The sequence below is a fragment of the Protopterus annectens genome, chromosome 2.part1 (genome assembly GCF_019279795.1).
Source record: "Protopterus annectens isolate FY-2018-M chromosome 2.part1, PAN1.0, whole genome shotgun sequence".
In the NCBI taxonomy this organism is placed as follows: Eukaryota; Metazoa; Chordata; order Ceratodontiformes; family Protopteridae; genus Protopterus; species Protopterus annectens.
Genome location: NC_056729.1, coordinates 1,408,195,119 through 1,408,208,709, shown reverse-complemented (window position 1 = coordinate 1,408,208,709; position 13,591 = coordinate 1,408,195,119). Strand labels below are relative to the sequence as shown.

General features: G+C 41.7%; 1 protein-coding gene across 1 annotated transcript in view; it reads left to right on the top strand.

Annotated features, from left to right (window-relative positions):
* The window catches only part of KIF3C (kinesin family member 3C), a 1,444,108-nt gene that overhangs the window by 949,266 nt on the left and 481,251 nt on the right, over positions 1-13,591 (top strand). Inside the window, exon 3 of the mRNA XM_044062885.1 lies at positions 7,366-7,488. Coding sequence (XP_043918820.1) covers positions 7,366-7,488 — 123 coding nt within the window. The remainder of the gene's footprint in view (positions 1-7,365; positions 7,489-13,591) is intronic.

Sequence of the window (13,591 nt, the reverse complement as noted above, 5' to 3'; positions counted from 1 at the left end):
GCTGTCCTCCATTCTACCAAAACATAGCCAGTTCGCAGACTGTGGTTAAAGAGGGATCCAAGTGGGTCTGCTAGATCTTGTTTCAAGTTGTTTAAAAGGCAGCCTGTGATGTTGTCTGGTCCCACTGATGCAGAGCTTTTGGCCTTGGAGAGTGCCGAGAGTGTTCTCGTAAGATAACAGGCTGAGGAATAGTGGCAGATATACTTTGGGGGATGACTGGACAGGATTTAAGTAGTACTACTAGTATGGATTGTACAGTACCTTAAATACTGCTAGACTTCACTTGCTGCTGCTTCGACTGAGTCGGGTGACAGTCTATCCATATTAATTTAAAAACAAACCCACAAAGATGTAATCATACAGACACTGAAACACTGCACTGCAGCACAGAATGAGGCTCCAATGACAAAATGCTTAAAATTAATATAAAACTTTATTATGAACACAAAATAGGGTTAGCGCTTTCACAGCCACTCAAGCAACTTCTTCAGACCATTAACAAAAAGAAAAGAAAGCCTTTTATAACTCAAGACAAACTAATCAGAAATTCAGTTACAATAAAGTGACCAGTCATGCAACTTATCCATAGAAGTTCTTAACCAGTAACTACATATCAAATAAATAACGTCATGCAGTTAGCCAATAAGGATCAATAGCAACTGCTTAAGGGCCTACCAAATTCACCCTAAGCCTATCCACTTATAAAATAAAGTATCAAATCAATGTTGAATGCTCACATATAGATATTAAAATCAGGATGAACTTTCGTCCAGTCATACATCATCAAGTTTGTAGGTTAACAAATTAGAACTTCCTATCTCCTTTCAATGGGAACTCACTAGAGTCTTCCTCTAATCTCCAGTTGGTTAGTATGTAGTGATCATAAATCCACAAACATATATGATATGACTCCAAACATCGCAAAATAAACTAAATAAAATATTATAATAACATATATATTCTTAAACATTATAAAACATTATTTTAAATACCAAATTACTACCGGGAAGTTCTAAGAAGGAAAGCAGAAAAAGATAGAGTGCAAACACACCCCTCAAGCCATCAGCCAAATTCCAACAGGTTGGAGTCTGCCTCGTGAAGCTGACGTCATCCCGCATGCCCTGCATGTGATGATGCCAGCAACATCGCCAAAAAAAATTTAAAAAACCGCCCAGGAAATTTGGGAATTGAAGGGGCCAGTCTAGAATCTGTAGCACCCCATTATTTTGCCCTCAAAACCAGTAAATACCAAGGAATTCAGTATGGTTGAGAGTTATGACTAGGGGTCCACCAGGGTATTTTGTTCTTTTAGCAAGACCTGTTTTTAATTCAGTAAGGTACAGCCAATTTTATACAACTGCTTAAGTGGTTATAAAGGGTATTGATGTACACCTCTGCATAGGAGTCCGTGCTATTTGTGTTTGAGGGGGCTTTGAAACTTCTTATACAGTCACTTAATAGGAGGTAGTCTGTTTCTGAAAAATTTTTAAACATTTTTGAGTTTGATGGGGTATCTGGTCTTATAATTACATCGAACGGGATTGATATGTGGTCCAATCTTACCAGTGAGGACATCACACAGGAGAGGGTGCCATGTTCTCCCATGTTAGTGAGTACTATGTCCAGGACATTTGAGCCTCTTGTGGGTGTGCTGACTAGCTATTCCAGAGCACTTGCATTAACAAAGTCCAAGAGCCTCTGAGCCAGCATGTTTGGGGTAGTGTATGGTTCCAAGTCAATGGTAGGATAATTAAAATCACCTGTGAGTAAGGTGTTGGCTGTATAGCAAGTGACTCCAATAAATCCATGTATGTGGTATTTTCTTTCCTGTTTCATGGTGGGGGGCCTCTAGCTAGCTATGATGTGGTAGGGAGCTTTGCCTATACTTAATTGAACATGGAGTAGCTCAAGAGAGTCATACTGTTTGACCAGTCTCAAGGTGTACTTATCTTTAATGAAGATGGATACACCTCCTCCTTTGGTTCTTTCACACTCAGTTTGTGGTCCAAACATATGGAAGGTGTTGTAGCCCTGCATGGTCGCGGTGCTTTCTCTGTGAATGAACCATGTCAATGTGACTGCACAGATGTCAGAATCTTCCAAAGTGAGAAGTGCTTCCAGGGAATGTTGTTTCTTGTTTAGACTCCTAGTGTTAAGCAGCAGTACCTTGAGTTTATCTACAGAAGATTTTGTTATCTTTTGACATTGCCTAAAAAAGGCACAATAAGGTGTCTAATGCCTTTAATAGTATCCAAACGCCTAGAGGAGATAGGTGCAGACCATCTCTGGCAAAGCAGCATGGCCTGTCGACCAAGTCTTCCCAGGCTGACAGATAATGGATCCCCTTGGACTGACACCAGAAGCTAAGCCAATTGTTAAAGTCAGTCATTTTTTGTTTGTATTGTGGGATCATCCTTGGAGAAGGTTGAATGCTGCTTAAGGCGAGGCTTATACCTGCCTGTGACACAATCTGAAAACTCAGTCGTGTCTCTCTTCATATAGTTTAGTGAGGTATGTCTCAAATCATTCGCCTCCACATGGACTATGACATAGTCATATCAGTACTTGTGGTTGAGTGACTTCAGTGCTTGGGTGACTTGATGGATCCTGGCAGCTGACAGGCAGCTAACTGTAACCTGCTCCTTATGCAGCCTGGCAAGGAGAACATCCGTGTATCTCACAATGGGGTCACCTATGACCAGTACATTAGGTTTTGTGGTGTTACATCTTATGAGCTTATTTGTTGTGTGTTGTAGTTGTTTTTTACATTGTTATGTGTGTAAGTGGTTTCCGTTTGGGAGGCCTCTGATCTTTTGTTAAGTTATTAGTGAGTACCTCCACATATGTGGGTTTATGTGTCGTATCCTTATTTAGTGTGGGAAGTGTGTGTGTGTGTGCTGACAACCTGTTTGGCATTTGATTTGTCCTTATGTGAGAGGCTTGCCTCCAATTTCATAGTGTAACTACATCTCTGACATTAAGTATTTATTTGTTTCAGGAGTAAGTGGTTGTCAGTATACATGAGACAGTTGCTATAATGCCTCAGGATGCATATGTCTATCAGTCTGGCCAGAGAGATGATGGGAAACTGCCTGTCTGTGATAGCAGGGTCTTACTGTATGTTTTATTGAGAAAGGGAATTGTTTAATTTGACAGGACTGTGCTGGTACTGCCAAGACTACAAGAGGGACCTATACTTTGTGTAGGCTAAGGTTGCTCAATAAGCCAAAGTTGCTCAATGCTCAGCTGAGTTGGTCCTAGAGCAGCAGAAAAGCTTGGAAGGGTTTCACCAACAGCTGTTTAGGGGAAAACTGAGCTTCTAGGCTTATGTGTCTATACAGGGCACTGCTAACTACCTGAGTGAAGAGCAGCACCTCACAAATGCGAGGCTTAAAATTGAGCAAAGAGAAACAAGTTTTAAGCTAACTACCAATCAGGAAAGCACGCAATAAGCCTTTCATCAGCAGTCCCCAACTCAGACAGGTTAGATCAGCACACTTCTGCCACAAGGGTGCAGAAAAACTCCTTTTTAAATATAGAATAGCTGGTTTGGAGCCCAAGCATAGTAAGACCGCACAAACTACCTACAACAGCCTTACAGCTAACAGATACAGTGTAATACAGTGCAATTAACTACATAAGCAGAAGCAGACAGTATAGCTTTTTTTAACCGCTGAAGTACAGTCACAATATATAAGAGAAGTGCAAAAAATACTTAGAGCCCTTTTGTTCATAGGTTCATAAGTGTTTACTAGGCTAACGACCACAAGGGCCTTTTTAAGCCTAGCCATGCATCCCAAATCTCTGACAAGTTCTGATACCCATGATAAGTGTAAGCACGGGCTTGGGAGAAGATACATTTACAAGCTAGGGCCTGGGAGATGAACCATTTACAGGTTGTCTGTGTCCATTAGAGACATGGGTGCCAAACCAGGGATGAATTTCCTGTTCCCCATCCAATTGTCCAGGTTGCACTTGAATTGGGTTAGGGAGGAAGTCTGCTTCACATGGATGGGGAGCCTGTTCCAGAGACGGGGTGATTTTGTGTGTTTCCCAGCTCAGACAGACCAGGTAAACACTTGCTGCCACTAGAAGAATAACCCCAGTTCTCCTAATGTAAAAGCACAGTAAAGGCGTGTCCAAAGTGACATGCTACCACAAACAAACCTGAAGATACGGATACAGCAGTCTACTTTAAACAGCTTATAATGATTATTCATTAAAAGTACTTTGCTTTGTTTAAATGAGCCAGGAGCTACTCAATTGTACAGAATTTATAAAGACACTGAAAACAAGATAAACCGATTAAAAAGGAAGGTAAGCATTTGGCACAGCCCAAGCACATTAGGCCCATGTCACTTATTCCATTAGAAACCAAAGTGTTGGCCAAGGGACTGACAATGAGACTGGGGAAATTGTTAGACATTTTCATTGCTGCTACTCAACAGGGTTTCATGTGTGGGAGGAAGGGCATCCCAGGGCTGATAGTGCTCTTTATAAATGCGCAGCAGCTAGAGAAGGAGTCAAGCTCAAGCTCACCTGTCACTGCATTATTTATCAACTTTCACAAAGCTTTTGACAAACTACAGTGGAACTACACTTGGAAGGTTTTACACTATGTTGGCCTGAGGTGAGTTTCTGGAATAGTGCAAGTTGCTTTATACAGGCCTGGAAGCATAGGTGATGATTAACATTTTTTTGCTACACCTCTATTCTTCTAAAATGAGAAGCCAAGCAGGGTTGCCCCTTGTCTTCACTCATTTATCTTGGCAGTAGAACCCCTAAGTATGTTTTGGTGGCAATTGAGACAAGGTTAGTACATTCCTGTGCCATGGAGAAGACAGATTACTGATGCATGGTACACAGGTGACTGTATTTTATGGGTAGTGGATCCTCAAAAGAATATTCCAAACATCCTGACCTTGTTCCACTACTTTGAAACATTGTCTGGTTTAAAAATAAACAAAGAGAAGACAATCCTGCTGCCACTACATACCAGGATATTCCAACTCAAGATATTCTGTGAGTAGCATGGGATTGGTTTTGCCATTTTATGAGGAGATTGTAGTTATCAATTTGCAGCAGGCTCTCTAGGATAGTATGGGAAAAATTAAAATTTTGGAAGAGGTAGCATTTGCCATTCATGGTTTGGATTGTGGCCATTTGGATATATCTACTTCCCAAATTTCTATTCCTAGCTGGATGCCTGCTAGGGCTAATAAGTCACCAACTGATGAGGAAACTTCGGAAGATGTTTATGAGTATTTTTCAGAATGGTACTCATCCTAAGATGGCTAGGAAGAAGCTAATAGTCTCCACAAACTTTAGGGAGTTAGGCATACCAGAAATGGAGAGATATGCACAGGTGGCAGACGCAGTCCATGTTGTCCAGACATTAATGCATTTGAGACTGGTGTGGGTATTTACAGAATTAATGCTCATGATTCTAAAACTGATACTCATGAGACAGAAAAAATAGAGAGCATCATGGGTTAAGAAGACAGGTTTGGGACCCTGGGGGTGTGGGATGGTAAAAGTGGTTTGTTAAGCTTCTTAAAAAGAAAGGGGTTCTGTCTACCCATCTATCTCTTTGGTCAAAAATATGGGCCAGTGGGGATTTTCTGATTGATAAGATGCCAGTATTGTGGGAGGACTGGATAGCACGGGACTTGATTTTTTGAAAATGTCTGTATTCTGTAATGGAGGCTATGTTTCTGAAATGCGTGAACTATAAGGCCAGGGTGAAAGACAAGGCGTTTCAAAGATGACATTATTTGCAGCTGTCTAGTTGGTTCCGGTCTATAGATAATAAGTTATAATGTTTGTATGTATGACTATTGAATGGATAAGAAGTGCCTAAATCCAGACCTCACTTATTAGCATTCCTTTATAAAACATTTCAAAGATACTGAAGCCTTGATCTTCTACCAGGATAAAGTAAAATGAGAAGTAGCACTGTGGGCACAGATACCCTAAAAGGACTGGTTGGGGACACTTACCATGTGTATGGAGTGGCTCTCTCTACATTCACTGTATTTCACCCATTTTAAAAAGTTGCATTTCTGACATAATATCCTGGTTCTAAGATGACAAAGAGGTAGAGGGAAAGATAAGTGTTGGAGATGACAGGAAGCAGGGAGTAATTATATACATATTGCATTGTATTGCTCTTTGGTTAAGGGTCTATAGTTAAGGGTCAATGGCGCAGCTGCTTTTGCACTGTGAAAACTGATACCCCCTTTGCAAGATGCACTCTGGTGCTCAATCAGGTTATTTTAGATAAGGCAGGCTGGCAATGGCTCTTGCAGGTAATAGCAATCACATCTACCGTTATTTTCAGATACTGGAAGAATATTCTGGGAGATACTTCTTTTGCAATGCACACCTATGCTACTAGGCCACGTTGTAAATTTGGACATGGTACATATTCCTCATTATTCAGTGATTACTGAGTGTTCTTGTATGTTTGGGATAATGGGATAACATGCAAATGGGGAAGTTAAAGCCTGGGATGTTTAATTGCTGGTTATGGCAGATGTGTTTTGAAAATGGAATGTTTAATTACCTAATGTTGGTACATAATGCAAACTGTCCTGAATGATATCTAATTGAGTGGTTCAAATAAGGGTTGTGGACCCCTTGAAATATTAAATAATTATGTAATCCAGCTGTATTTTCACCAGTAAATTCAGCATGAGCTTTACAAAAACACATACAGTAAGGGAGGCATAGAGCCCAGACCTATTGGTGGAGCGCTAGACCTACTGTGCTAACAAAAAAAAATGCTGTAGTACGGTTTATCTCTTAAGGCAAGTACTTCACTCTACCACTATTTTGTTATACAATGTGTTGCTTTCTTCTCTGCTTCTGTGCTATTGTCATCCTCTTCCAGTACCCTGTTCTTGATGTTTTGTCCTGACAGTTGCCCATCTATCTGCAAATGGCAGGACTTTGGAGAGGAAAGTCTCCACCATACAGAAAAATGTACCACAACTACACAAACAAATTCAAGGACTAGAAGCATATAAAATTAACTTTTTTATTCAGATTCCATTCAAGATCTTATTTCTAAGCTAAGTGTTTTAAAGTCCTATCACCTCATTGGGTAATAGGTATTGATAAGATACAGTTCTGTTTCATTATACATAGGATGCCTTCACGTAGATAATGCTCCTAGCCAACTGTTGAATCCTGCCATCTTCTACAAAACCATATACTAAATGAGACAGACATCTTATATTAGATGTTAGCATTCTGTTTCGTATACAATTTCAGTAGCCTTTTAAAGACTCTTCACATTGGACTTATAGGTTCTCAGTGACTAATATAAACAGTATCTGATGATCACCGATTTTTATTTTTCAGAAACGCAGAGAAAGAGAAATGCAGCAAGAGATGCTCTTGAGAGATGAGGAGACAGTGGAGCTACGAGAGACATTTTCATCCCTTCAGCAGGAAGTTGAACTCAAGACCAAGAAGCTTAAAAAGGTGAGCACCTTAGCTGTAATTTAAATACATGAGAGAAACTATGAGTCTGGCTGGCAGGTAGATTATTCATGGTGGTACAGTTTTGTTGTATAAAAATTAATAAGATATGAGAAGTGGCAATAGGCTTGCCTATATGTTAAATGAGATTCTTATTGCCATACTGCAAAATCAGTAATTCTTAATGTCATGTAAGGGGAAACCTAGCAATGAATGATGAAACGTCTTGCACATATGTTGTATACAGGAAAATGTTTTCATCTCTTTGAGCTGCCACTAATCTTTGAGTATAGATGTTGTGTGACTGCTTTGGAATTCTTCATTTAAGGTTTGTACTCTTGTAGTGTTTCTATTCTGTTGTTTTTTGTTTTACTTCAGATTTGTTTTATTTCAAAATTGTTTTACTTTATAGTTGTTTATTCTTGGACATTTTGAAAGTTCTTTGTTAGGGCCAGATAGCAAAGATTTGTTTTCCATTTTCTGACTGCCAAGAGACTAATTCTAGCTGATTTTTGGGAGGAGCTGTAAAGAAGCATGTTTATTTAATGTAAGCAGAACAGAAAAGGCTTTAATCTTTGAGAGCTGTCACATAAAAATGCCAGGCATGTGGGATTGGTTAGGAATGCTGAAACTGTACCTTTGAGTTTGGAAGCTCCTCCCTGTTTCCATATCATCTGCTCATAGTAATCAGTACTAGAAGTACAAATTATGAAGGCCCACCCACCCATGTTATCCCCTCTTTCACATCTTCCCACCTATTTACTACACACTGAAATACCTGTCATGTATTGACTCCTTGTTTCTGTCTTACATTTAAAGTCTACAACATCTGAGGCGAGATTACTGACTACTGGTAGCCTACAAACCACTTCTCTGGAATCATCTTGAGATTAGTGGTTCTGTTTTTCTCCTGGTGAGAGAACCAGAGGACCATTATTTCCTAGACGTACATGAAACAACCAAATACCTGCAAATCCTTAAAACTTAGAAGCCACTTTGAGATTAGTGCTACTACTTGGATTTTGCTGAGAGAAGGAGTGCAGGGTCATTGATTGGGAAGTGTGTATGAGACTTACCTCATTTATCTGGTTGCTATTTTGGTAGAAACTTCTTCAGTTTTAATTTTGGACCATTGTGCAGCTTAGGTATCTTGTGTTGACCTGCTGTACATGTTATTCAGAGCACCTGCAAGGAGAAGGCTATAACAAGCCTACAGACCCTTGCAAAGTCTGGGATGAGGATGCCAATCATCAAATAACCTGAGACCTGCTTTTAAAAGAAGGAGCAAAGGGACATTGAATGTTCTTCGTGTTTCACTGTTGCAGTCATTACAATTGGGTTATCCTGCTGGCAGGCTACCCTCAGTCGGCCTGAATTCCAAAGTCTAGGTCCAGCGTCGGTTGCTGTCGCCTCTTCCCTGACATCAGTGCACCAGGGGTATAAAAGATGCAGCCAACGCCATTTTCTTCAGTCTTTTTTGCCGCGCGGTGCCCAAAGCAAAAGCAGTTCGCAAGTGCCGGTTGGTCGACTCCTGAGTTTTTCAAATTCGAAATTCAGATCCGAAGTCTTCATTAAAGCTAAGTACCCCGTTGGGGAAACTTTTCTCTTGCTCTAGACCAATGTCAGAAAAAGTTAACAATTGTATTTCTTGTGGGAAGCAAATACCTCATAAGGATTTTCATTCTTACTGTATTCCTTGCCTAGGTCCTGACCATAACGTTGCTAGTTGTCGGTTTTGTGCTAGATTTAACCAACGCACTATTAAGCGTCGGTACGATTTTGCATTCCATTATTTTGGCAGAAGATTTAATTACATAATGCCATTGGAACAACCGACTACCGGAGTTTATAAAAAGCGCAAGGAAAAAGAAAAGGACAGGCATCCGAGATCCAAAACCAATGATGAGGCTTTTGCTAGGCCTGTCGCCGGTTCGCCGGTTCTCAGTGAGGCGCTTTCGCAGCCCCTGATGCCCGCTACCTCAGAGCCACAGGCTGCTTCCGACTCCCACATGGAGCCGATGAGGCCACTGGAAACTCAAGGTATTGGACTCTCGGAAACTATTCCCTCAGATGGGTCCGGAGCCGCTGAGCAGGCATCGGCTTCTGAGAGTGTTTTCAGACCTACACAGTTATATGTAAAACCTACTTCAGCTTCAAAGGCAAAGGCTAAAGCAACTCTAAAGACGAAGAAACAAGTACAGCATTCTCCTGGACAGGCCTCCATGCCTAAGAAACAGATGCTTAAAATGGCCGAAGACCTTATTACTTTGATCAGGGGTTCCCATCCCCCTTCTGATAAGAGGCCTAGGCAATAGGTAGAATATGAATCTTCAGACCAGGTTTCCATTTCCTCTGATTCCTCATCTGAACAGGAATATTCTCTTCCTCCCTATGAGGACTCTGATGCTGAAGAATCTATCCCTTCAGCCTCCCCTCCTGAGGATTATTCTTTTGGGGAGACACTGCATACTATGAGGGAGCATTTCCACTGGGAGAGCCAAGATTACTCAGAATCCAAGAAAAGGTTCCAAGACTTCCTTTTATTGCGTCAACACAGGCCCCTTGCTATCCCACCTGTTTTAGACATTGTAGATGATGTATTTTCAGAGTCCAGTCTATCACCAGACTCTTTACCACCAGCCAGACAGATACTACAGGGTTCCTGATTCACATAAATTTCTTTATAAAAATCCTGCTGCTGACCCAGAAACCATTTGTCAGGGTCCCAAAGGGGTCAAGGCTTCTACTGCAAAGAAACCCTATTCCCTCTGATAGGGATTCCAGGGCCCTAGACAGATGAGATAAAAAGATTTATACTTCTGCAACCTTGGCTGTAAGAGCCTTAAATTGTCAATTTCATATGCTTAAATATCAGCAATATCTTATGTCACTGCTTAAACAGAAAATGTCAACAAATTCAGAATGTGCAGACAACAAGGAAATGCAGGATTTATGGCATGCAGCTGAACAAGTTGGAAAGCATACTTTGCAATGTGGTTTTGATTCTCTAGAGGCCTCCTGCAGGGCGCTGTTACAGGTTCTGTCATTAGAACAGAATTTGCCTGATCATGTTAAAGCAAAACTATTAGATTCCCCATTACAGCATGATACTTTGTTTGGTGTTAAAGCAGAAGAGCTGTTGAAGAAAATGGAGGACAAAGCTAAATCTATGCAAACAGTCAAGGATTTCTTGCAGGTACAGCCTCCCATGTTTAGCAGGAATTGGCCTACAAAGAATTGGTCCTTTCCAGTGTCCGATAGCTCACAAAGAGGCAGATACAGACGCCCCAGAGGCAGATCACAGCCCCAGGGGTCATACAGGCCTAAACAATGGGGTGCTTCTACCTCCAAGAGCGGAGAGGAAAAAACACAGCCATACAGGAAACAGTCTCAATGACTTTCCCCTTCCAGCTCCAAGCACTTATCTTTTGGCTGCCCCTTTGGGGGGAAAACTAGCACTTTTTTCACAAAATTGGCACATGATCACCCAGGACAAATGGGTTCTAAATATAGTATCACAAGGCCACAGGTTCCACTTTCACACTCTGCCAAGGCCAAACGGTATGCCAGACCTGCCACGCAATCAATGGGCAGAGGCACAAAAACAAGTTTCATCCCTCATGGACATGAGGGCCATTCAACAAGTACCAGAGCAAGAGCAGGGATAAGGATTCTATTCAAGACTGTTCTTGTTACCCAGAAAGGACAAAGCCTGGAGACCAATACTGGACCTATCTATTCTAAACACATATCTGGATATTCCAGAATTCAAAATGTTGACTCTCAGCAGCTTCTGCCCATGGTGGGCAAGAAGGCTTGGCTTGTGACTTTAGATCTAAAAGAGGCATACCTGCATGTCCCAATCAGATAAACATGCAGAAGATACCTCAGATTCAAAGCTGGTTCAATACACTACCAATTCTCTGCACTGCCCTTTGGCTTATCTACTGCGCCCATGCTCTTCACAAAGTGCATGGCACCAGTAATTGCATACTGCAGACAAAGAGGAATACAAATATATCCTTATTTGGATGACTGCCTCATTCAAGCAGAGAACAAGGACATTCTACTACAGCATCTGGCATTTGTAAAGAGATTACTATCATGCCTAGGGTACACAGTCAATGAACAGAAATCAAAACTAGTACCCTCTCAAGAGATAATATTCCTGGGTGCAAACTTAAATACAACTGCCCAGATGGCTTATCTCACGCCACACAAGCGAAGACAACTGACTACCTATTTCAAACTGTTGGCAACAAAGGCCCAGTTATCTGCAAGAAAAATTCTGCAGGCTTTGGGCTTCATGGCATCCTGCATTCTACTAATTCCATATGCAAGACTGCATATGAGGAAACTTCAATGGTACCTAAAAAATGTTTGGACTCAACATTGCCGCAGCCTGGAAACAATAGTTACTCTCATCCCCTGCCTGCAACAGGAGTTCCGATGGTGGGCGAAGGCCTGTCACCAGAACAAGGGACAGCCATTCACTCTACCCCCAGCCACACAGACAATAACAATGCATCGGATTATGCCTGGGGAGCCCACATGGCAGGAAGATGTATTCAAGGCACATGGTCCACAAACCAAATGCATCTACATATCAATCAAAAAGAGATGCTAGCTGTTCAAAATGCCCTGACAGCCTTCAAAGACCTACTTCATCTGGGACAACTACTGATAAAAACAGACAATACCACGGTCATGTGGTACATAAACAAGCAGGGAGACACTCATTCATACACCCTTTGCAGACTGGCCATGACTTTGTGGGACACAGCATTGACTTACCAAGTACATCTGCAGGCACTATTCCTGCCAGGAAAGATAAATACTCTGGCAGACGAACTAAGCAGAAACCTCATGGATCCCCATGAGTGGAAATTGGATCCACAAGTCTTCAGCATGATAACAAGGAAATGGGGATGCCCGGACATAGATCTATTTGCCTCCCCTCACAACTGCCAACTAAAGAGATTCTGCACAAGGACTTATCACAGACAAGCATGGAAAGTGGATGCCCTATCTTTCAGCTGGAAAAACTTAACAGTATATGCCTTTCCTCCTCTGCCTCTCCTCCCCAAGGTACTCCTAAAGGTCAGACAGGAGAAGCCAAAAATGATACTGATTGCCCTAGACTGGCCATGCCAGTACTGGTACCCAATCCTAAGGAACTTGTCTCAATGCCCAGCCTGGACCTTACCTCAAGTACCTCATCTACTGTCCCAGCAGAACAATCAGATCCTGCACAGCCAACTCAGGACCTTAAATCTGGCAGCATGGCGGATAATGTAGTCATACAAAACACACCTCTCACTAATGCGGTGATGGATGTCATTTTGGATGCCAGGAGGCCTAGTACTAGAAAATCCTATGCTGGAAAATGGAAGAGATTCTGCCCTTGGAACCAGGCACAAGGAATTGATACAGCTGTACCAAACATTCCTCAGATTTTGCAATACTTGACTGAGATGCTGGACAAAGGTCTATCTTTTTCATCTATAAAAATTCATGCCTCTGCCATTTCGGCTCATTACAATACAGAGCCACCAATCTTTTCTCATCCTTTGTTAAGACCTCAGGGGGGCCAAAAATTTAAGGCCTCCAAGGAGATCACCAATACCTGCATGGGACCTCAATTATGTCTTGGAAAAACTCACCCTGCCTCCTTTTGAGACAGCCGCTGCAGCTGATATAAAGTTTTTATCTTGGAAAACAGCTCTGCTCCTAGCAATAACTTCTACAAGACGAGTCTCAGAGCTACAGGCACTCATGGCTGTGGAACCTTTCATCATTTTTTATCCAGACAGGGTTTCTCTGAGGACAAACCCCACATTTATGCCTAAGGTAGTGTCCAGTGTGTTCCTTAACCAAACTATTCATCTGCCTATCTTTTATCAAAACCCACAGAATAAGGGGGAGAGAATTCTGCATTCTTCGGACATAGACAGACAGCTATGCTTCTACTTGAACAGAACCAAAGCTTTCAGAAAGACAGAACAATTCCTAGTGGCATATGCTGCAGGATCACAAGGAAAGGCTATCTCAAAGCAGACTATTTCAAAGTGGATAGGCCACTGCATTCATTTCTGCTATTCTCAAC